This window comes from Myotis brandtii, unplaced genomic scaffold (genome assembly GCF_000412655.1).
Source record: "Myotis brandtii unplaced genomic scaffold, ASM41265v1 scaffold422, whole genome shotgun sequence".
NCBI lineage: Eukaryota > Metazoa > Chordata > Mammalia > Chiroptera > Vespertilionidae > Myotis > Myotis brandtii.
In genome coordinates, this window is record NW_005366171.1 from 2,824,131 (window position 1) to 2,848,925 (window position 24,795).

The 24,795-nt window shown below is 48.1% G+C and overlaps 1 protein-coding gene across 8 annotated transcripts in view; it reads left to right on the forward strand.

The window, feature by feature from the left end:
• Nucleotides 1-19,081, forward strand: part of AMPD3 (adenosine monophosphate deaminase 3) — a 44,428-nt gene extending 25,347 nt beyond the window's left edge. For all 8 annotated transcript variants that reach the window (XM_005873964.2, XM_005873966.2, XM_005873965.2 and 5 more), the window contains exons 5-15: nucleotides 121-340; nucleotides 2,557-2,686; nucleotides 6,412-6,606; nucleotides 8,533-8,664; nucleotides 9,219-9,382; nucleotides 10,119-10,245; nucleotides 12,911-13,074; nucleotides 14,169-14,289; nucleotides 15,452-15,625; nucleotides 17,167-17,277; nucleotides 18,314-19,081. In XM_005873964.2, coding sequence (XP_005874026.1) covers nucleotides 121-340; nucleotides 2,557-2,686; nucleotides 6,412-6,606; nucleotides 8,533-8,664; nucleotides 9,219-9,382; nucleotides 10,119-10,245; nucleotides 12,911-13,074; nucleotides 14,169-14,289; nucleotides 15,452-15,625; nucleotides 17,167-17,277; nucleotides 18,314-18,490 — 1,715 coding nt within the window. In that variant the 3' untranslated portion in view covers nucleotides 18,491-19,081. The remainder of the gene's footprint in view (nucleotides 1-120; nucleotides 341-2,556; nucleotides 2,687-6,411; nucleotides 6,607-8,532; nucleotides 8,665-9,218; nucleotides 9,383-10,118; nucleotides 10,246-12,910; nucleotides 13,075-14,168; nucleotides 14,290-15,451; nucleotides 15,626-17,166; nucleotides 17,278-18,313) is intronic.
• The last annotated feature ends 5,714 nt before the right edge of the window (nucleotides 19,082-24,795 follow it).

Below are 24,795 nucleotides of genomic sequence, written 5' to 3' on the forward strand. Positions count from 1 at the left end.
GTGGGGTAGTGGTTTTTGTATGGGATGACCAGAACAAGCCTCGCCGAGAATGTGCCTTTGGAGCCCACGTGAGCTCATGAGGTCAAGGGCACTTTGCCATCGCTCAATCCTGTTTTGCAGAATTCCACCCTCTCCCACTGCCCCAGGAAGACCCTTACTGTATAGATGATGCTCCCCCCAACCTGGGCTACCTGGTCCGCATGCAGGGGGGCATCCTCTTCGTGTACGACGACGAGAAGATGCTGGAATGCCAGGAGCCCCACAGCCTGCCCTACCCCGACCTGGAGACCTACACGGTGGACATGAGCCACATCCTGGCCCTCATCACTGATGGCCCCACGTAAGCCAGCTGCCCCCCAGTCTGCCTCTCCTGGCATGGGTGCTATTCTGTAGGGAGAGGGCTGGGAAAAGCCATCTAGGTCACCCCTTTGCTCTGGGTTTTCTCGCATTTAAACCACCTCAGAAAGAGAGTGGTTTCCCTCTACCCCGTGCCCTGTGGGTTTCTGCAACAGTTCTCCATCACAGGTTGGCATATTAGAGTTGGTATTTCCTGTCCTGCATGCGTAGGTGTGGAGCTCATGTTTGCTGGTGGCCACATGTGCACCTTAGAATGGCTATCACTCTGCTCCCCAGGCATGATGATTGCCTTGCACAGTCACCAGCCCAGGGCATTCCTGTAGATGGTGGAGGAGCGGTCAAGGCTGTTGTTTCAGGTGTTGGGTTTTCTGTGTTTCTGGAGGGGAGAGTGCAGGGAGCCTGGGAACTCTGTGCCACGACCCCCATGATGCTTGTGGGCTTGGCTCTTGTTAACCTGGCAGGCAGTTGTCTTCTTGACTTTGGCCCCTCACTTCTTGGTGAGCACTTAAGCTAATCAGCAATGGAAGTGCAGCATGACTGGACCCTGGGTGGCTGTGCTGGGTGTGCCCAGGCAGGACTAGGAGTCTCGGGGAGGGAGAGGGTGCTGGTCACTACTGAGGAACTTCTTTCTTGCCTTGCCTTTTGGGTTTTACTGGGAATGAGTGTGAGGCCAGTCTCCAAGGGAGGAGAGTGGGCCCCGAGGGGGATGGGCAGGTCGGTCTTGCTCCTCCCTGATCAGAGGGCAGATAAGACCTGGAAGAGGGGAGGGACAGTTCCTGGGAGGCTCACCTCAGCCAAAGGGAGGAGCTTTGAGGGAAAGCCTTGGGAAGGAGGGAAAGAGGGTGAGGGTGTGTGCTCAGTGGCCGTCCTGTCTGGGAGTTTGTTAAGGTGAATCCTACTGGGGAGAGGGACTGCGCGAGGTTGTTACAGAAGACCAAAGAAATACCAAGCACGCTTCCTAGAGAAAGGGAGGAACCCCGTTTATTAACACTAGTGGACTCCGGGAATAATTTCCAAATCAGAGTGAAGAAACACGCAGAGGGCTTCACCTTTTATAACATTCTGGGATCTTTGTCTTGCAGATATGGTTCCACCCCTTTTCTGCAGGCTTACAGGAAGGGCCCCAGGTGTTGAGGTCCCCAGATCCAATGATCTGTCCTGGGGCCAGTGATAATGACCTTCCCCCCGCCCCAGGGCAGTTCATTGTTCACAGTTTTTATGGCCTGACATGCCTTGCAAGACCAGTTTCCTCCTCAAGGTGATCTTTGAAATCCCTGGTGACCGATACACTCCTGCGCTCCTCTCTGGGGCTCATCTTGACTGGCAGATGACCATGCTGTTCCAGGGGCCACAGCCGCTCTTTATGAAGGTCTAAGTGATTGGATGCTAAAGGAGCTGCTGTTTGTGGGGGGCACAAGGAAGCACATGGCATGAACTGTGGCTGAAGGTTCTGTGTGGCTGTGGGCACAGGCGTGTGGCCAGGCATCCGGGCTAGGTGTGGCTGGCAGCTGGCCTTGAGCAGGGGGCACCCCCATTCACCCCTAATGGCTTTTTTTGCCAACTGGTGGTGGCATCAGTCAGAGCAGAGATTTCTGTCCTAGTAACAGACATCTCTACATTCCTCATCTGCCCACAATGAAACCTCAGAGCTGAGAGGTCCTTGGGTCTTGGGGTTGGGAGCAGGCCAAGATGGGCAGGTCACGCCTGAGAGTTTGACTGTATTACCAATCTCCTAGGAAGAAGTTAAACTCCTTTCAAAGAATCAAAGGTGGCTGAGGATAGATGGGAGGAAAAGAAAAGGAAGCAGTCAAGGAGGGAGACTTTTATTGAGCATCCTCTCCACATGCATAAACCAGTTTCACCCTCCCGTTAATCTGGGCATTGCCAGCTTCTTACTTGTTCATGGGAAATAGAGGCTCAAGATCCGTTGCCTAAGCACAGAGCTAGAAGTCAAAGAACCTGTATGAGGTTGCAAAGTCAGCGCCACTGCCCTGTATCAGCTGCTCATTTACTTCAGAGCACACGGATGTGGTTACACAGCTCCTTCAGCTGGGTCTGTAGAAAGCTGGGACCTCATCCCTCCCTGCTCCATCCTGACCTTCTACTTGAAGGTGGGTCCCTGCAGACCCTGGAGGTCTCCAAACCGGAGAGCTGGATGAGACTTCTCAACTAAGGTTTCTCTCCCTTTCCAACCTGCAGGAAAACATATTGTCACCGGCGATTGAACTTTCTGGAATCCAAGTTCAGCCTTCACGAGATGTTAAATGAGATGTCTGAGTTCAAAGAGTTGAAGAGTAACCCCCACCGAGACTTCTATAATGTGAGAAAGGTGTGTTCCTGGGGCAGGGTTCAGACCCCTTCCCATCGCTCTTCTAACCTACAGGGATGCCCTGAGTCAGTCTGGGGCTGGTGCCCTTGTGTGGCCTTCCTTGGCCAGAGCAGGTGATGTGTGTGTGCAGAAGGAAGACCAGCGTGCTGCCTTCTGTGTGTCAGGCCATCATGCCCCAGATGGTACGTGATACCCATGTTGTGCATATGTTGAAATGTGTCCTCTACCTTGGAAAATAGGCATGACCTGTTCATTGGTCATCAGTTGAGGCCAGGTTATTTTTAAGGTAGAGGATGTATTAAATTCATCACGGAGAGAAAAGACTGTTAAGACCTCTTTGGACTTGGGAACTCGAGATTTTGCTTCCTTTGGAATCAAGTGTATTTAAAGAAAAGTATGTGCTCCCCTCTGCCCCTCTCTAGAGTGGATGAGAGGGCTTGGCCTGGACTCAGGTGGTAAATGATCTCAGTTTCTGGCTTTTCCATTTTCTTCCATTTAACTAATATACAGAGAAGCAAGGGAGTAGTGCTAAGCATGGGGCATTTGATGTTGAACAAGAGTCACTTCTTGTAGGTGGGCCCAGGGAGGATGTGGATCCTCTGGGAAAGCCCAGCTCAGGTGGGCAGCACTCAGCAATGGGAGACGGAAGGCTCCATCTGGGGAAGCCTCAGGGTCCTGTCTGTTAAGCATCATGGAGTCTGCCATGGACTCCCACTTGGATGGGATCCTTAAGAAATGAGAGTTTGGCTTCAGCTCCTGGGCTGTGAGGCTTCTGGAAGTGTTCGGGGTTTTCCAGACAGAGGCGAATGGATGTACGTAGACACCACCTACCTGGCATTTTCACCTCCAAGCACCATTTGTTCCTTCTCTGTGAACCTAGGTGTTCATACAGATGGGTGCCTCCGTGTCTCTGTCAGCTCCTCTCAGCCCTGCCCAGATGCACCCACATGTCCAGCACTGGCCAGATGAGTGTCCAAGCTCAATGCAGTCCTGCCCTCTGGACGCATATGCTCTGGGCCTGACTGCTTCCTGTTGCCTGGGGCCGAGGTGGCCTTGCTGACAGCACTGGTTCCCACACTGTTGGTTTCTGAGGTGGGGCCCAGTGGGTATTCCTGGGCCAACCAGCTGCTCTATAGCCACGATGTGGGAGAGTCCTTATGGGGCTGTGTTACATACCAGAGCCCATCCTCAGGGTTCCCTGTCTCTCTGGGGTTAATGTGCTGTCTGGACAGAGATGGCCTTGACCCCTGTGCTGTGACACAGTCACCTGTTCTCTGGCCCCACAGTCAGTCCATAAATCCAGGTCTGCTCTGAGTTCAGGCCTGTGCCTGCCCCTCCCCACCTCTTGGGAGCTGGCTATTTTATCTTACCCTGGAAGCATCTACTATGCGGGGAGAGCTGGCTTTCTGAAATCCAGGCTGGGCTGAGAGGGTGGCCTCCACATTCCCGAGGTGGCTGGCAGAGTCCTGGGGGCACACTAGGGCCGGGCTCCCAGGAGCTGTGCATGGCCATGATGTGGGCAGTGTTTGTGAAAGCACCTGCAACATTGCAGCAGGTCATGGGTTACGACATCATGAGGCCAGCAGCTGTGTAACTGAGATAACTGGTTTCCGCTCAGAGCTAAGAATGAGAGGCTGAGTGTGTTTGCTGCTTAGGAGTTGGGTAGAATTAGGCCATATTCACTCTGGCTTAAGTGTCATATCAAGGGTAGCAAATAGGTTTCATCTTCTGTGCCAAACAACCAATTGGGAGTGGCTACCTCAGGCTGCTCCCAAAGCTTAGTGAAAAGAGTGCTGTGATTGATTATTGGTGTCCACCATGGGTATGGAATGGTCAGTGTTGGCTCAGGAGCCAGGTTTGGCCAGCCCTGTTTGGAAACTCTGTTTGTTTACTAGACCTGGGGGTTAGATGAAAGAAGGAATGCATTTGGATCTTAACGATGAATTGAAAACACTGACATCTTTTACTTGTTCCAAAAACAATTGTCTTGGAGATTTTGGAGTGTGGATGCTTCCTGGGTGGTCCAGTTGTTTTCCTCCCTCATCTTGTGACTCAGGGGGGTAAAGACAGACTGTACCCCCTGCAGTGTGTCACTGGTAAGCTGGAGGACACGACCAGAAACCCCAGAATGTGCTGAGTCATGCTGAGGTGGTGACCTTCTTTTGGACTGAGCCAAGCTGACCTTCTTTTGTGCCTCCACATGAGCCCAGCTCAGCCCTGAGGTGTCTGAGCCTTTACACGGTGCTTTTGGTGCTTTGAATGGCTGCGTTGCTCTGATGTCTAGTGGTCTATCTTTCTGGATTAATGGCAGGAAGCGCCTTGATGAGTGAGTGATGTGGCCAACAACATGGGCTGCCTGGTATAATGCCCAGAGAGGTTCAGTGGATCAAATGTCTGGTTTGGCATGACTTGGTGATGCCCGGTCAGCGGGACAGCATTCCCAGGCCTGAGGTCAGCCGCCTCTTCACCCCAGCCCTGGCAGGGTGCCCAGTCAGCCGCAGTAGTAACTGCAGAGTGTGGCGTGGCAGCCAGCTGCACTCTGGCCTGTGAGGCTGCTGCCACCCTCCCCACGAACCTCCCTTAGGTCCTTTGGGCTCTTGGAAGGGGGACCAGGATGCCCACTGTGACCTCAGGTTATCCGCAGCTTAGCTCGGGCTCTGTTTCTTTGGGGCTGGCATCTGAATGGAAGGCTCAAGAGAGGTCAATGGGTAGAGTGGGATTTTGTGGGACAGTTGGTGGGCCTTGAGATTATATGAGGATATGGACATCATCAAAATTATTGGAACCTATTATACCGGTTCATTTGTTTATTTGGCCATCCACTGATTTAAGTAAAACATTGTTCCAGGCTCTAGAGTAGCGGTTCTCAACCTGTGGGTCGCGACCCTGTTGGCGGTCGAACGACCCTTTCACAGGGGTCGCCTAAGACCATCCTGCATATCAGATATTTACATTACGATTCATAACAGTAGCAACATTACAGTTATGAAGTAGCAACGAAAATAATTTTATGGTTGGGTCACAACATGAGGAACTGTATTTAAAGGGCCAGAAGGTTGAGAACCACTGCTATAGAGACTTACATGCACTGGACATGGTCCCTGTCCTGTCTAGTGAAGGAGGAGCCAGGAAAATATTGGAGAGGATCAGAGGACATGTACAGTACAGGGAGAGTCTGTGCCGGCTCCCGAGGTTGGGTAAGGGAGACTCATCAGCTGTGCTTGGGGGATCAGGACTAGCTTTCAAATGGAGGAGGTTTTAGGAAGTTTTCAGGTGGCTGAGATTGACGAGGAGAAAAGAAGGAATGCCAGGCTGAGGACATGCATGGGCAATGATGCGGTGTGGAATAGCATGGTGCCAGGGGCACCTGGCAATGGTGTGGCATGGCTGGAGCATAAAGCAGGGCCCTGGCAGGGGAGAGGTAAGGTTTGATGTAAGCCTGGAATCCCAGGCTACGGAGCTTGAGCTTAATCTTGAAGACACGAGGGGCACTGATGTTTCGTTAACAGAAGTAGCCGGATCCAATCTACAGCTTAAAAAGATTTCTAGATGCTGGAAGGAGATGAATTGGGCAGCAAGGCTGGAGGGAGACCAGTTCCAAAGTCTAGAGAAGAAGTGGGGAGGGGGGCATCCAGGTATTGGCGGCACCCTGAGGGTTGGACATCCTAACTCTTGTTGCCAGAGGAGGCGGCCCGGCTCACGGGTTGGGGGATGCTGTGTTGCAGGTGGACACGCACATCCACGCGGCTGCCTGCATGAATCAGAAGCACTTGCTGCGCTTTATCAAGCACACGTACCAGACGGAGCCTGACAGAATCGTGGCCGAGAAGCAGGGCCAGAAGATCACCCTGCGGCAGGTGTTCGACAGCCTGCACATGGACCCTTACGACCTCACTGTGGATTCGCTGGACGTCCACGCGGTGAGTGAGCTTCCGCCCCGGGGCCTCAGGCAGTCCCGGCTGGGGAGTCAGCCACCTGAAAAGAAGCCATGATTGTGTTTGGAGAGAGGCTGACTGTGCAAGCAGTTCTTTCTGTTCTAGCCGTGGCGACTGTGAGAGATAATTTGGCCTCAGAATAACTGGCTGGGAGCAGCCCTGGGCCAGGGGACAAAAGTATGTGACATGGAGTCAGGCAGGTCCCAGTTCTATTTCCATTTCGGTCACTTAGCAGTTGTGTGCCCCTAAGCCACTCACTTAAGCTTTAATTTCCTTGCCTATAAAATGCTTAATGCAACATGCCTATTGACATTTCAAAGTTATTAAAATACTAAATGATGGTGCAGCTACATAGTAATGGAGTTTCCTCAGCAATTCCACTCCTAAGTATGTACCCAAAAGAACTGAAAGCAGAGACTAAAACAGATACTTACACATTAATGCAGCATTATTCACTATGCCCCAAAGGTAGAAGCAACCCAAGAATTCATCAATAAATGAATGAAAAAACAAAATGTGGTATATCCATATAATAGAATACTTTTCAGCCTTAAAAAAGAATGAAGTGCTGACATCTGCCATAATGTGGATGATCCTTGAAAACATTATGCTAAGTCAAAGAAGCCATATACAAAAGGATAAGTAGTGTATGATTTCACTTGTGTGAGGTACATAGGATATGCAATTTCATCCAGACAGAAAGGAGAATAAAGATTGCTAGGGATAAAAAAAAAAAAAAAAAGATTGCTAGGGATAAAAAAAAAAAAAAGAGTGCTAGGGACTGGGGGAAGGGAGAATGGGGAGTTATTGTTTAACTAGAGGCCCGGTGCATGACAATCATGCACTGGAGGGGGCGTCCCTCAGCCCAACCTGCACCCTCTCGCAGTCCAGGACCCCTTGGGGGATGTCCGACTGCTGGCTTAGGCCTGCTCCCTGCGAAGGGTCCTTAGCGCTGCCGTGGAGGCAGGAGAGGCTCCCGCCACCACTGCTGCACTCGGCAGCCCTGAGCCTGGTTTCTGGCTGAGCAGCACTCCCCTTGGGAGTGCACTGACCACCAGGGGGCAGCTCCTGTGTTGAGCATCTGCCTCCTGGTGGGTCAGTGTGCATTATAGTGACAGGTCAATCCACCATACTGTTGATTTGCATATTAGCCTTTTATTATATAGGATAGGTACAGAATTTCAGTTTTACAAGATGAAAAGAGTTCTGGAGATGGATGGTGGTAATGGTTGTACAACAATATGAATGTACTTAATACCACTGAACTGTACACTTACAAATGGTTATGATGGTAAATGTTGTGTTATAATAAAAAAATCTGTTGCATAAACAAACAAAACACTGAATGCGATAAGGTGAAGAAAGTGCATTATGAAATTTAACTAGTAATAGGACATACTTTATTTTTATTTTAAAAAAATATATATTTTCATTGATTTCAGAGACGTAGGGAGAGGGAGAGAGAGAAAGAGTATAGTAACAAGCCCCACACAGAGAATTGAGCTGCAACCCCAGCATGTGCCCTGACCGGGAATCAAATCGTGACCTCCTGGTTCATAGGTCGACACTCAGCCACTGAGCCACACTGGCTGGTCAGGGCACACTTTATTGATCATTCAATAGTTTAGCATCCTCTGCTCACTCAGTCAGCCATGCTTTTAGCCATAGCAGCTTAGAGCACAATGCCCTGGTCCTCCTTCACCAAGGGCCCCCCACAAAAGGACCCCAAGGCTGACAGAGTGAAGATGCATGGTCCTGGCCCCAGGACATTTTGATTTTATGCAAGAACTGACAGAGAAGACCTTTCAGTGTGGCCCTGTGTCAGATCACCTTGTAAAGGCCTGGAGAGGGGAATGGCTGTGGTGGCCGTAGAACAAAGCGGTGAATCTGGCTGTGGCCCCCTCTCTCCAGGGCCGGCAGACATTCCACCGCTTCGACAAGTTCAACTCTAAATACAATCCTGTGGGGGCCAGTGAGCTGCGTGACCTGTATTTGAAAACGGAAAACTATTTGGGAGGAGAGTACTTTGCTCGGATGGTCAAGGTGAGTGGGCCCGCAGCCTCTCCAAGCCCTCCTCAGACACCTGCCAGCATCTGCCCGCAGAAGGGGGTTGCGTTTGGCCTCCTTGTCATCTTCTCCTTCCCGAATCCCTGCCCACCCACCATCCAGCTCCGGCGAGCTCAGGTGCTCAGGGGCCCAGTGCTCTGGCCCCGGCTGTCGGCTCCGAGTGTGGACAGGCTGGTGCTGAATGTGTCCACTGTGTGGACTGTGGGCAAGAGGAGGAGGAGGGTGTCCACCCTGAGAGCATTCACAGCGTCCAGCCTTGCTGCCCTGTCTATTTGCAGTCTGAGCTTGGCTGGGAGCAGCTGAGCTCCCTGGGGAGCCGTGTCTGCTGCCTGGCCTGGTTATGCTGTGATGGTGCAGACCCAAGGCCTTTCTCTCCAGGAAGGAGCCTCTGCTGAGGCGAGTGAGTACTTGCTTGGCAGCCAGGTGATGTAGATGAGGCCTCCCCAGCCTGGGAGCAGGTGGCTGAGGGAGCTGCAGGATCCAGCAGCCGGGGTGCTCGTGGCCTGACCTGAGCTCTTCTTGCTGCCCAGGAGGTGGCCCGGGAGCTGGAGGAGAGCAAGTACCAGTACTCAGAGCCAAGGCTCTCCATCTACGGCCGCAGTCCTGATGAGTGGCTCAACCTGGCCCACTGGTTCATCCAGCACAAGGTCTACTCTCCTAACATGCGCTGGATCATCCAGGTGCCCCGGATCTAGTAAGTGAGGCGGCCCCCTGTCTGCCTGTGCCCCCGGGGCCCCCCACCTGTCCCGCCTGGGCCGCTGAGTCTGTACTATTGAGACCTGTTCCAGTGCCCACTTAGGCCGCTTCTCCCAGGGATTTTCCTATAGGAAGGGGTGCTCAGCAGGGATGTCTTTGTGACAAACTCTTACTCTTTAAAGAACATATGTACGCAAATGCCTGGTGGGAACTGCTGCCTGTCTTCTCACTGCAGGATGCGGAGGTCCTTTTGGGTGAGCACCAGGGAGTCGGGCACCTGATGGTGGCCTGCATTGCTGGCCCTCCCCTGGATCTGACTCAGAGACCACCACTGTCCTCTCCAGCTGTCTGGCTGATGGGGGTGGGGTTCATGGCCCCTGGGCGGACTGAGGCCTGTGCTTTAGGGGAACTGAGCTGAGTGGCAGAGAGTTTGGATCCCTGGGGAATAGGAAGACTCATCTCCGTGGTCACCCTGAATCCCTCCACCCTTCTCCCAGTGTGGCCTCTGGCTCGAGAAAGCTCTCGGAGGGGCTTGGGTAGGTGCCGAGTTTGCCAACCAATGCTAGTAGTGCAGATGTTGCTGGGAGTTGGAGAGGAGGGGAAGGACAGTGTTCAAGCCGCATCTCTGCCTCCACTCAGGGTGTTTTGTTTGAATGGGAAGTGACTGAGGTCGATCTCAGACAGGCCAAGGGGGCTGTTGGGTCCAGCTTGATCGTCGTCTTCACTTTCCCCAGTGACATATTTAGGTCAAAGAAGCTGCTGCCAAGCTTTGGGAAGATGCTGGAGAACATCTTCCTGCCCCTTTTTGAGGCCACAATCAACCCCCAAGATCACCGAGAGCTTCACCTCTTCCTGAAATATGTAAGTGTGGGTGGTGCCCAGGCGATGTGCGTGGAGGCGGAGAGAGGAGAGGATTCCCTGTGGGCCATCAGGCTCCCCTTCTCAGGTCTGTCACTCCTGTGCCCAGGCATGGGGTTGCCAGCCCCACCAGGCTCCTCAGGGGCACCCTGGGGCTTGGGTGGGTGCTGGGATGGGCAGCACAGGGTAGACTGAGGAGTCAGTGCCTGGCCAGGTGGGGCTGGAAAGACTGGGTCCTGCACCAGCAGCACCAAGCAGCAGCTTCTTTAGAGACGCAGACATTTCAGCTCTCCTGCTTTTACTTAGAAAGACGGTCCTCACACCTTAAGCACACAAGCCTCACACAATATATTTATCTTCCATGTCTGTTTAGTTCCATGCGAGAGGGAGAGAAGGGGCGTGGGAGACCTAACCAGAAAGGGCATCGTGGGGCAGGCGCTGGTCGCTTGCTCTGTGTGCCTGGCATAGAGGTAGCTGAGGACAGTGAGAAGCAAGGACAATATCTGGTGGAGGTTCTGGGGAAGATTTCTGACAGGGAGGCAGGGGAGATTCCAGAAGGCTGGGGTCATGGGGTAGGGTGGTTGAGTTTGTGAATGTCTGTATGTGGAGGGGCGGGGAGGCTACCAGGACAGGGTTTCAACAAGCTGAGGGACATCACTGAATCTGTTTTAGACAAACATCGTCCTGGCTGCTGTGTGGTGAGTGGCCTGGAACAGAAGGTGGCTGGAGGTGGGGGAAAGGGTCAAGATGAGTCAGGGGCTTGTTAGCAGTCAGACGGACGGGGGCTTGAACTAGCCGTACAGCCCTGCTACTGCTGCTGCCTGCTCCGGGGCCCGCACGTGACGCTATCCTGCTTCAGCCTCATGGCTGCCCTACTTTACACCATGGTTGGTGTTAATAATAAGAGTGTTATGTACTAGCCGTGTGTTGGACCCTGTGTTGATAATAAGCAGCATTATGTGCTTGCTGTGCGTCAGACCCTGTGCTAGGCGCCCTCCAGGGACTGTCCCATTTAATCCTCACACCAGCCCTACAAAGCTACTAGCTCCAGTTTACACATGAGGAGATAAAAACGGAAAAGTGGCAGAACTGGGACTCATATCCAGCTGCCTGACTCCCGAGCAGGTGTTGTTATCCCCATCCCAGACGGCCTCCTAAGTAAGAAAAGTGTGGCTTATGCGGGAGGCAGGCCAGGACTCCGGGCAGCGTGCTGGGCATGGGTGTAGATTGACAGGACAGGGTGGAGCCTGAAGGTGGGCTACAGGGAGAGGTCCAGGGGGCCTCCTGGTGCCTGGGGTCTTGGCGGGGGTACGCCTTTCAGGGGCCATTGCTGACAATGAAGGAAGAGCAGGCTTGAGCAGGAGGAGGAAGTATTAAGGTTTGTATATATTTTGTGCTTGAGGCCTGTGGGAGGTCCAGTTCCAGGCCCTGCATCCGTTGGTATAGAGTTCAGTAGAGGGGCTGATGTTACCCCCATGCCCGGTGAAGCTGGAGCTAGTGGGGACAGAGCAGAACTTGAGTCCTCCTGGTCCCCCATGCCCGTCCAGGTCATGCCGAGAGCTATAGGGGGGGCCTTGTTCCTTTGACACATAGGGCTCTGTGACGGGGAAGATTCTGCCCAGCCCCTCGTGGTCCGTTGCTCCTTTGAGAGAGGCTGGCAGACCCAGCTGGGGCCAGTGTGGAGCGAAGTGGGCAGTCTTTCAGGGGCCCTTCCTAGAGCCCCACTCTGGCTGAGTGTAAGGAGGGACACGTGTTAGCAAACTGCCACACATGCTGGCTAAGAGGCTGTGTCCTCACAGGTACATTTATGGTCAGGGCCTGACCTCTGGGAGCAGGTGACTAGGAAGCCGGTGCCGAGGGTGGGGCCCCAGGGCATAGTCTGGACCCCAGCCGAGGTGTAACTGAAGTGGAAGGTGGGAGTCTCCGAACTTCTCTGACCTGGCTCAGAGGGCAGCTCCCGGGGAGAGGTGGTGTGTAGTGCCACCTCCTCCCAGAGCCATGGCTCAGCCCTCCAAGGAAGCCATATTGGATGGGGCCCACCTTGGCCTGTTTGTGAAGCATCCCAGCTGTTTTTACGTGACTACACCTGGAACATGCCCTTGGGCACTCTCCACCTACAGCCCCGGAGTCCAGATGTTGAGCCCATTTAGGCTCAGAGCCTGTGGTCTCTGGCTAATCGCCTTGGCTCTGGTTTGCTTGCAGCCCAGCCTTCCCTCACAGGGCCACTGAGTATTAAATCAGTTGATGTGTGGTAAGTGCTTCAAGCAGGGCCTAATGTATAGTAGGTGCATGGGACATGCCTGTCCCCTTCCCCTCAGAGCTGCTGATGGCAGGACTGCTGGCTACCCTGCAGCGCTGGCCTCCTCCTTGGCACAGCAGAGGAATGAGCAGTGGGTAAGGCTGCCTCGCTGTTCACCTGGCCCGAGTGTCCCCTCGCCATCGCCACCATCACACAGGGGCTTAGCACTCTCAGTCTGGCCCTCTGGGTACCTTTGGAAGCCCTGGAGGAAAGATGATGGCATTGTGCCCACTCCCCATCCCTGGGGCCACTGTGCCTCAGGCTGGCCCTGGGGCCCCCAGCTGAGGCATGAACCTGAGAGGCCCGGCCTCCAAGGCCTCCGGCAGCTCCTCTGCCTTGGCTTGATGTAGGGCCCCTCGTCCCACCCAGGTGACAGGGTTCGACAGTGTGGATGATGAGTCCAAGCACAGCGACCACATGTTCTCGGACAAGAGCCCCAACCCGGACATCTGGACCAGTGAGCAGAACCCGCCCTACAGCTACTACCTGTACTACATGTATGCCAACATCATGGTGCTCAACAACCTCCGCAGGTGGGTGAGCTGCCCTGCACCCACGGCCACGGGCCCTCACACTTCAAACCCAAGGACGTGCCCCAGCCTCCCACACAGGGCCAGGTACACAGGCAGTCACGCCCACTACAATAGGCACAATCAATCATACATACCATGGTGCCAGACTCCAAGCCTGCACACACACACACACACACACACACACACACACACACACACACACTAACACCTACATGTGTACCTGCCTGTACCTGATATGATACAAGCATAGGACGTGCCAACACACATGCAAGTATTCACACTTGCAATCATTCATGCAACAAATTATTGCACCTGCTACGTGACAGGCACTGTCCTAGGCACTGGACACATTATAGGGAACAAAGCAGACTAAGCCCAGGCCCTCATGGAGCCTGTACCCAACGGTCTTACAGGCCAGGCTCCCACCAGGGCACACATGCAGATGGAGGCACACATGGCAGGAGTCAGGCGCCCAGCACACAGGACACTGAGCCGTCCATGCCTCTCTCTGCAAGTCTAGCACCCCTCCCGCCCCTGCTGGGCATGGGGCCTCACTAGTTTGTGGGGTGGAGGTTTTGAATGAAACTCTGATGGAAAGAACATGGCCTAGTGTTGGGTGGAGGCAGTCTGGGCTGAGCTTTTGGACTTGGGGCTCTAGTTCTAGCTCTACCACTGACCTGCTCAGTGGCTTCTAATGTCTCACTCCACCTTCTGGGTTCTCTGGGTTTGTCCATTTGTGTAACAGAGAAGTTGGACTCAATGATTTCTCATGGCTTTTCCTGCTCTGAAAGTCTAGGAATCTGGGCTACAGGCCTGGTGAAGAGGGGAGGGGAGGAGTGGATGGAGGACAGGGCAGTCTCCTCCTACCACTAGGCTCCCTCTGTGCCCCAGGGATAGTGCCTCTTGGCTCTGAGGCATTGGGCCTGGCCTCTGCATTTTTGGAGGGGCAGTTTCCAGGGTGCCCTGCGTCAGCTGGGTTACTGTCTCCCCTGGAGTAGGCCCTGAGCTAGGGGTGCAGGCCCAGCCTGTGGGGTCCTGCACAGTGTGGACCAGGGGTCCTTGCTGACCAAGAGCCTGCCTCACTTGTTCTGCAGGGAGCGAGGTATGAGCACGTTCCTGTTCCGGCCTCACTGCGGCGAGGCTGGGTCCATCACCCACCTGGTGTCTGCTTTCCTGACTGCCGACAACATTTCCCACGGGCTGCTCCTCAAGAAGGTAACCAGCCATTCACAGACATCCGCCTTCAGCGACAGCCCTGCCCTGGGCTCCCCTGGGGAGGAGTGGGATCTCCGGGCTCGTTTGCCCCTGGGAGCCTCTGGGCCTTTTCCTGGGCAGGGCTGTCTGTAGTCATTTTCGTTTCATATTTAATTATGAAAGTGATATTATAAATATAACACAATTTGGATTTCCAACAAATGGAAAAATGGGGGGAAAAAACCCCACCAATATTGCTATTGCTTTAATAGAAACAGCCATTTATAGCTTTTTAGTTTTTCCTATTCCATCTTTTTTTCTTCCAGAGCATATTTCTAAATGCTTATTATAATAATAAACAGAGGTTTTTGTTCCTTCCTTGTCCCTTAACTTTATTTAACAAGCATTTTTCTGTGCTGCAATGTATGTATGCTCCTCATTCTAAAGGCTGTTGGAAGGACGGCCTGCCGTTTGGATGGTCCATCTTTGATTCAACCATCTCTAGTTGCTGGGCAGAGAACCAGCTTTTTGCTGGTGTAAATAATGCTCCCATGAACTCTGTGCATGTGGTCTGCATCATTGCTTGGATCGCTTCCACAGGGACGATGTTTGCTCAAACTGCTCCCCTGCTGTGGTCCTGGGAGGTCTAACCACCTGTCACATTTCTGTGTGGGGTGGGTACTGTACCAAAGAAACCTCTCTAGCCCAGTTAGGTCTGCCCCTTCCCATCTGCTGGAGTGTTTATAGCCTCAACCTGAATGTTTGCAGTCAAAGCAACAAAACCACCAAGTGGGGCATCTTCCAGACTGACCACTGAGGTCAGCGCCTGGGGAGGGGAGCTGAGTATGCAGCTTGGGGTCAGCTGGGGCATGCAGCTGCCCTGAGCTATGCCTCCACTTTGGGGGCAAGAGGGAGCACTTCCAACAGTGGCAGGAGGGCAGACCCAGGGAGAGAGGGGCATGTGATGTAGGAATGAGGTGAATGTTGAGGTCGGGGAAAAGGAGGAGGGATGGGATGTCCTGGTTTTGGGGAACTGGGGCTTGCCTGGGGACTTGCACAGATACTGCTCAGACCCCTGGCTTCCACTGATAATGCTTCTCCCCTCCCTCCCTCCCTGCCCAGCCTTACCCTCCCCACCCTCCCCTCTTTGGCCTGTCACCTGAGTTTGGTGGTTCTTTTGCAGAGTCCGGTGTTGCAGTATCTCTACTACCTGGCTCAGATCCCCATTGCCATGTCTCCTCTTAGCAACAACAGTCTGTTCCTCGAATACTCCAAAAACCCTCTGAGGGAGTTCCTGCACAAGGGACTGCATGTGTCCCTCTCCACCGACGACCCCATGCAGTTCCACTACACAAAGGTGAGGACTTTAGGGGAGGTGAGGACTGCAGGTCCTCCCAGCAGGCACCGGTCCTGGCCTGGCCTCTCACTGCAGTGCACGGCTCAGTTCTGCTGTCAGGGTGAGGGCAGTGGCCCCGTGAAGACAGCAGGTCAGCTCCTGGTGCGGGAAGGAAGTGTTCTTCCAGGAGCCCTCTTTTGGGGGCTTAGAAATCTTGAAGGTACAATTTCATTCCTTGCCTTTCCCTATTTCCCCTTTCTTTGATTTACTAGCTCCGTGACGTTGGTAAAGTTACTTGATGTTTCTGTATCTTATTCTTCTTCATGTGTAAAATAGGGAAAAAATTGTCTCACATCTATCTTTTAACTGTAGTGTGAGGAGGCTTCATTAAGATGGTGAAGAGCCTAACAGAGCATCTGTACAGAGCTTGTATTCAAAATGTTGGCTACCATTTTTCTCAATAATGTTATTATTATTACACTTTGGACTCTGGGGAAAGGGAAGAGGAAGGGAAAGGCAATGTCATGCATGGGGACCAGCCATTAGTGAGACAAGCACATTTTGATGGTATTGATAAGACAGCCACCGATTAGTGAAAACAGAAGTCCCAGAGTCTTCTAGGACAGGCTCTCCAAGGTTTGGTCTAAGATCCCTTTATACTCTCAAGAACTGAGGCCCTCAGAGAGCATGAGTTATATCTAGTGATAAACCTATTAAAGGTTAACATGAATAGCTATTTTTATGAAAAATAACCATATTTCCTAAAATAAAAAAATACTGAGAATGGCCTTGTTTTACATTTTTGCAAATCTCTTTTAATGTCCGGTTTAATAGAAGACAGCTGGATTCTCATAGCTGCAATCTGTTGTGCTAAATTGTTTCTACCAAAGTATAGGAAGAAAACCTTCCCCTTTCCAACTACGTATCTTTGGAAAAGGGGGGACCTTTTAAAAGGCCTTGGGGACCCCCAGGGATCCTGGGACCACATCTTAAGAACCGCTGCTGTGAGATACAGAGGCAGTGGGGTAATGGAAGGGCTTGGGTTAGTCAGACATTTCACATCCCAGAAGATAAAGTGATAGCACAGCCCAAACCCAAATCCTTTGGGGATTACACTGTCTCACCGCTGATACTGATCATTTCTCCTTATTTAAGGTTCCATCTCTGCTCTTAGTAGTGTACCCAGATTAACTTTGACTTTTGGACAATCTTAAGGAAATGGTCTGTTAAATAAATAACAAACTATGAGCAGGTACTAAAGGTGTGCCTGTCCCGGGAGACTGTCCCAGGAGAGCAGGCTGGTGTCCCCATGACCAGCACAGGGCTTCAGACATGTGCTGTTAACAAACACCTACGTAGGTGTTCTTTGATCTATCTCTCCTTGGTAACCTGAGATTTCACACACAAAAAGTCTTAGGGGGAGGACGTTGTTCGATTATCCAGGTGCCAGTCATGAAAGAAAAATTAAATCTGCAACGTCTGATGTTTGTAGCTTTGGAAATCTGTGCAGCATTGAAATGGATATTCTGCCATCTAATACATTCACTTTTGGGGGATTCTAGGAAGCACTTATGGAAGAATATGCAATTGCTGCTCAAGTGTGGAAGCTGAGCACGTGTGACCTGTGTGAGATCGCCAGGAACAGCGTGCTGCAGAGCGGCCTCTCACATCAGGTACGGTGTGGCGGCGCTGTCCCTCCTGGCCTTTCAAACACGTGCACAGTGAATGCCTGTTGACCCGGTACTTTCTAGGCTCTGGGATCAGTGATGAAGGGGACAGGCAGGGTCTCTGTCACATGTTCTAGGGGAGAACCCCGGGGAGGAGACTTTCAAATTTTCCTGGTTGCTCTGTCACCTTTTCCAGACCTCTACTCAAATGTCACCTCCTCAGAGGCCTTCCCTGATCACCCATTCAGCAATAGACACACTTACCTTTCTCTATCCATTTACTCTTTCCTTCATATTATTATTACTGATGTTGTAATATGTAGTTACGTGTTTTTGTCTTTCCCTCTGGAATGTAAGTTCCATTAGGGCAGAGGCTGTTTTGTTCAGCATTATATCCCTCGGCCTAGAATAGCCCCTGGCACACACTAGGCCCTCAGTATTTTTTGACTAGAGGAGGAGTACCTAGGCTGAATAAGAAACTCTAGGGATGGGACCTGGACATCAGTAGCTTCTTACAGCCTCCTGGGTGATTCTGACGTGCAGGGTTGAGAATCATTGCTCTGGTGGCGCAGGTCCCGGGTACCTCCTCTGGGTGACGTCGCTGGTACAGGAACAGGGCTGCATCGGTGTTGCTCTTTTGATGCTGATGCAGAGGAGTTAAAGGCTGCAGATTCAGTGTGTGCACTCGGTTCCTTGGACTGGCTCTCCCCAAACTCCCAACTGTCTGCCTTTGCCAGCTCTGAGGAGGGACTTCTTAAGAGTCTTCACCTTGCCATTTTCCTCACCAGCAGGAATCTTTCCTCTCTGATCAAGGAAGGCATAGTCAGAGATGACGGGAATGAATGTGGTTGTCAGGGTGACATCCCTGAGGACATGGGGGCCAGGAGGAAATTCGTAAGAGCCCCATGGGGAAAGATGCCCTGATGGGGGACCTGCTTCAGGGGCACGTCTGATTTGGTGTGGCTGAATGCCAGAGCTGCCGTGTGGCTAGAGAATGGAATCTAAGGTGTACTGTTTGACTTGTATTTCTCTTGGGCCACAGGAAAAGCAGAAGTTTCTGGGACAAAATTATTATAAAGAAGGACCTGAAGGAAATGATATTCGAAAGACAAACGTTGCTCAGATCCGGATGGCATTCCGATACGAGACCTTATGCAATGAGCTCAGCTTCCTGTCTGATGCCATGAAATCAGAACAGATCACAGCCCTGACAAAGTAGGTCGAGCACTGGACATACATTTCAACTTTCTGGTTTAATTTCACGTCTGCTGTGATTAACAGTGGTCAAGATACCACACTAGGATTTTCCTTCCGGGAGAGGATGCCTCTGAAGAACCTTCAAACCTAGTGATTTTGGTTGTACCATTCACTTTAAGACCCGACATGTCCACTTCTGTTAGTATTTCTGAGTAATAGGTGGTGACTGCTCCTTGGGGATCTGGGAGATAGTTGTCTGTACTCATTCCTAATTTTCCAAATATTTCTCTTGAAACCGCTAGTGCTTGCATTGTTAGGGCCAGGATCTTCCACGGTTCAAGTGGCTACTGACATGGGGTCCGTGTGGTTTTCTGCCATAGTCCGCTGTAGGCCGTACAGTCTTTGTGGTAGTTGTTCATTTCGGCCTCTGGCTGCCTTAAACAAAATCAATTTCAAAGCTCCCTGTCATAAAGGAGCTACTTTGAGAGAATTAAAATAGATAACTTCTGCCCTGGCCGGTGTGCTCAGTGAAGAGAGTGCCGGCCCCTGAACTGAAGGGTTGTGGGATCAATTCCGGTCAAGGGCATGTACCTGGGTTGCAGGTTCCTTGCCCCAGTTGAGTGTGCAGGAGGCAACCAATTGATGTGGCTCTCTCACATCAATGTTTCTCTCTCTCTCTCTTCTCCTCCCCCCTCTTTTCTACTCTCTCTAAAATCAATGGAAAAAAATATCCTCGTGAGGATTAACAAAACAACAAAAAACCTTTTTTTGCATTTTTGATGAATTTCTTAAAACTGTTTTATTTAGCCCTTCTCTCTCCTTTCTACTTAGGAAGCCAAATGTGCACATTGAAACAGTCCCTCCTATTCTGTGTCTTGGTTTCCTCATCTGAAAAGTGAGTGGATTAGATGAGAGGTTTTCAAATGGAGGTCTTGAATCCCCCTCCCCATTTCCTGGTGTGAGAGGGCAGGGGAGTGAGGTTCTGGGTGTTACCTTTGCTTCTTCAATGGGACTTCTACATATTTTTATTTGAAGTACTTTGAAAAGCACCAGACTAGATAATCTCTGTTCCCTTTTGGCTCTAATATTCTATGAATGATTGTAGCCCAATCATCATTTTACTTATGAAAAATTAGGGCCAGAGAAGTGAGATTTACTTAAGGTCACACAGCTAGTAAGTAATAGGACTAGAACTAGGTTTCCCTACTCTTAATCCAGCCCTCTCTCCACTATTCCACAAGGCCTCACAAAAGTTCTAACTTTTATCACTATAACCCGGTGCATTTTTTCTTTGTCCCTTACCTAACACACGGACTTTTTCCCAATATATAAGTGGTCCCAGGGGACAGGTAGAAAGTATTTTTTAAGACCAGTCTGAATTTAAGCTTGACCAATGTACTCTTCATCTGTGTTACTAGTGCCTGGTACATAGTAGGTGCTCAATAAATATATGTTGAATAAATGACTTTCTCTTTTGGCAACCTTTTAAGAATATGTGCTCTTAGTACACAAGCTGCTCAAGGACCTTCTTGTTTATTTCTGTGAGCAAATGCAAACTATGGGAAGTCCTGAATCATGAGATTGGAAGAATCCTATTTTTGCCTGTGAAAATGCTTATTTGACTTCAGATTTTCTTGTCCTGTGACTTTATTTTATAATGCATGTCCCCTCCACTGGTCAACAGAACAATAAATGTAGTGTTTTCTTTTTAACTAGGCAAACATATATGCTATCTTATCACTAATCAAGAAATTGAATGAAAACCCGGCATTATTTTAGACATTTATTATTTTTGAAAAGCCTCCATTTGTATACATTTGCCTATCATTGCAAGCATTGTACAGTTTTTCATTGTTATTTTATCTGTATCAAGTATTTGTTTGTAATTATTAAATAAAGTCTGTTAGGACTACGGCTCCATAATTTAAAACTATTTCAACTTAATACCATTTAAAGCAAATGTTTAAGTTTTTTACTGTAAGACAAGACTGGGCATCAGGGAAAGCTATCAATAACTACTAATTCATTTTTAACTAAGACTGAGACATGGATGACATTCACTAGGAAACAAAAAAATTTCAAGCTGGAGCTCACTAGCCCAGGAAGTAAACCTTTGCTGTCTTCCTCTCTAACTTCTGCCATGCCTGTTCATTTCCCTTTCCATGGTATTACTTTAATCTGTTCAGCCAGCACTTACTGCAAAAATTTTACCTGTCCTGTAAACTTTCCAGACACCTTCCTTTTCCTATAGCCCTTTGAACTTTTATTACATCATTGTACGTAACTGCCTTTTTTGGGGGGGGGGGGGAATCCTACTTTCACGTTCACAGCTGGAATCAAAGGTAATTGTGTACTATCCCATGTTTCTAAAACAACAGTTTGTGAGTATGTTATCCCTTACTCTAAAAGGCTCAACTTCACATTATGTGTTACTTCAAACTGCATTGCTGAAATTATCAATGTCATTGCTTTTTGTCTCATGAGAACAAATCACAACTCCTAGGTTGGTATTTACCAAGGCCTGTCCTGGGCCTTCACTTCCTCATATCCTGGATTAAAGCAGAATCGCAAACCACCCCTCTGGCTTTTCACTTTACTTGTTTCTGAGTGCTGTGTAGGTGAAACAATATTCATCTTTTTCTGGATTTTTAGGCACAGCTGAAAGAGCTATGTTGATAATATACCTACGTATTCTATACCTGAACAATGACTATTATAAAGAACAAGTGTAACTACAATAAAAGGAACACTAATCAGACAGATATAGTTCCTCAGGAATTTTCACACCCTCAACCTCTAAATAAATACCTTAACAGAAAGACAGAGGGTGCCAGAGAGTAAGACTATACACAGCTGCAAGATTAAAATATAGCTGGAGGCTTTTATGTCTTTTGAGACCAAAATGTGTTCTCCATGATGACATATATTAGTAAATTTAATTATAAACTACCACTCCTTATAAATGGCTTTTCACTTCTCAGCACTAAAATTCTATGCTTCTCTAATTACATTAATTTTATCTTAGAAATGATTTTACAAGGTAAAGATTAAAACTGTTATAGGGTCCTGCCGGCGTGGCTCAGTGGTTGAGCGTCGACCTATGAACCAGGAGGTCACGGTTTGATTCCCGGTCAGGGCACATGCCTGGGTTGCAGGTTCGATCCCGTGTAGGGTGTGCAGGAGGCAGTCAATCGATTATTCTCTCTCATCATTGATGATTCTATCTCTCTCTCCCTCTCCCTTCCTCTCTGAAATCAATAAAAAATAAAAATATTTTAAAAAACTGTCATAGGATGGAATATTTTATCAATTATTTTTAAAAGATAAGAAAGAAAAATGGAAGTCTGCTGTAAACTGTTTGTTATATTGTCATTGTGTTGTCCAGCATAAACATGGGTGATCAGCTGATTTCCCTAACCTCCAAGTAGGTTTCTTATTCCTGGATAAGCCTGATTTAATGAAGAAGAAACCAGTAAAATGCAAATTCTTCAGACTTCCTTTTAATAAATCCAACTTATCATTGTTAAAAATCAATGAACCAAAAGATACTTTCAAGAAGCCTTATTACTCAGATATGTATTCGGTATAAGAAAATTGAGTCCAATTTGAAATGAATTTTAACACATAGTACACAAACATCACAACCCCCCAGAGCACAACACAAAACAGTCCTTTACGGAATATAAGCATTTGGCACATGAGAATGTGAAACTACATGATAAGAAAAAACCTCTTCAATGAACTAAAATGTACTTGTTAAAGATTATTTATTGCACAATATATCAGTTTATCCTAAAATAAAACAGATACTATTATTCTCTACTTCTAAATTCAGTACATAGTCAAATCTATTTTCTTAAACTAAAATTTTATAGCACTGTAATATTAGTCAACCCTTTGTTATTGAGTTAGGATAGGGAAAATTTTACAACATAAAATAAAATAAATTCCTTAGAGTTCATGAAACCATTTCACAAATCCTAGAAGGCACACATTATACTTCCTATCATACTAAGTGCATTTAAGTACTTCATAATTAAAAAAGACAAAGCTGTACAGAATACAAAAACTACATTTCATCCATTAACACATTTACAACTTTTTATGATTAGTTATTATAACATACCTAATATTCACATCTAAAGAATTATCACCCAGTTTAATGAAGTGAGCAAAAAGTGCTCATTTATTAGATAAGGCTAATAAAAACATTTTGTTTCACAGTAGATCAGTTAGTGTCTTGGAGCTCATATTGAAAAGTAAAAAGGTTTGGGCAATATCAAGTTTCTGTTCTCACTGTTAAATAATTCCTTGAAAGGTGAAGGATTCTGAGGGATAAAATCACTGGCTATACCTGGGAAAGATCCAGAAATCTGTAAAGCAACTTTGCTCATTTTCAGAAACATTCTTAAATTAGGCAATCTGAACTGGACTCAGTAAGTCTAATCCAAAGGATTTAAAATCTTAGAGCTGAAAAAGATATCGGGGGATCATCTATCCCAAGGTTTTCAAAATATGTTCCATAGAATACTAATGATCATGGAGGAGAGTCAGGGTTTTGCAAATTTGACCTGAATTTAATTAAAAAAAATTTTTTTTGGTAAAAAATTAATTTAAAAAATAAGTCCCATCATATAACTCTGTTACTCACCAAATTCTAATACACTGGATATCACCAATGCATTAATACATGTTTTCATTGATTGACTTTATAATATTTAGTAGCATAGTATATGAAGTTTACATAAAAAATTTATATTAATAAAATAAGATTTATAAAGTGGTTTAGGGGGTGTGTGTGCATGCATGCACATGCAGCACATGTAGCTAGGGGTTCTGAGTAAGATTTTACTTGGGGAAAAAAAGATTTTACTGCTGAAATAAAAGTGTGAAAACCACAAATAAAGTCTGTTTCTAAAGTATGAGCCTACAAACCAGACGAAGGGACTTTCTCAAGGTCACATGACCATAAAAGGCATCGCCAGGTTGATGTGATAGAGCCCTCAGTACTCTGCATAAATATCCAGTGAGTGTTTAGCTGTTTGGTACTGACCTGACCCCATCATGAATATCAACCAATTCATTATCAGTATTTTGGGGGTAAAAATCAAGCCATATTTGGTTAGACATTTTGCTTAGAAATGAATTTTTTAATTTGCATGCCTATTAAAAATCCTAGTATCCAAAAATTTTGCCATCAATATGAAGCAACTTAAATTGTATACTTTGGTACTTCAGAATATATTTGTAACTTACTAACAGGTCAGAAAAGTTACATGGAATGTTAACATTCTTTTAAAAGGAGACATCAGGCCCTAATTTTATTATATGCTGACATCATAATGTTTAACATAAAACAAAAATTTACTTTTTAAGTAAAATTTTAAAAAATGGTTGACATGCCACTGAACATAATTCCTTCAAAGTATTTGAAAGGAAGTGGAATGAACCATAAGAAAACCAAATTATCTCCTAATTTTCAGAGGTGTTTTATGTACTTATGGTTAAAGGCTTTATCCTATTTTCTTCTTTCTTAATCTAAGAAGTCTGAGGACTTGGCCTCAGTAAGATACTTTCAAGTTAAAATAAAAGCACCATAAACTAATATTGAATGATTCGCCATAATTTGGACATATAACACTTAGGATCTGTGATAAAATTTCCTTCTGAAACTCCAAGACGCATGAACTTTATCAAAAGCTATTTAGAACAGTTCCCCAGCTGTGGAAAAGCATTTCTAGAAGATTCCCCAGCAGAAATCCATTTATAAGGCAAAATCACACCCAACTTTTAGTCTTCACCCAAATTATACAGTATGAGGGGGGGGAAAAAGGCTTTTAAATAAAAAATATGTAGTTTCAAACACACAGCTAAAGTTATGAAATAACTGTGGATCATTTCAAGTAATAATTATTAAAGGAGCAATAATTAACCACAAGGGGGCATACATACTCCTTAGATTCCAGCAGAAAAACTAATTTAAGTAGTAACATGCACTTTGACGTATTCTACATTTTCAGTCATATAAAATTTTCTCTCAGATGGCTACAACTTTTTAACATTCATGGTTTATTTTATTTACTTATTTATTTATTTAATCCTCACGCGAGGATACATTTTTCATTGATTCAAGAGAGAGAGAGAAAGGGAGAGGGAGATAGATAAACATCGATGTGAGAAACATCGATTGGTTGCCTCCCATATGTGCCCTGACTGAGGATCAAACCCGAAACCTGGGTATGTGCCCTGACTGGGAATCAAACCTGAGACCCTTTGGTGCACGGGACACTCTAACCACTGAGCAACCCTGGCCAGGGTTTATGGTTA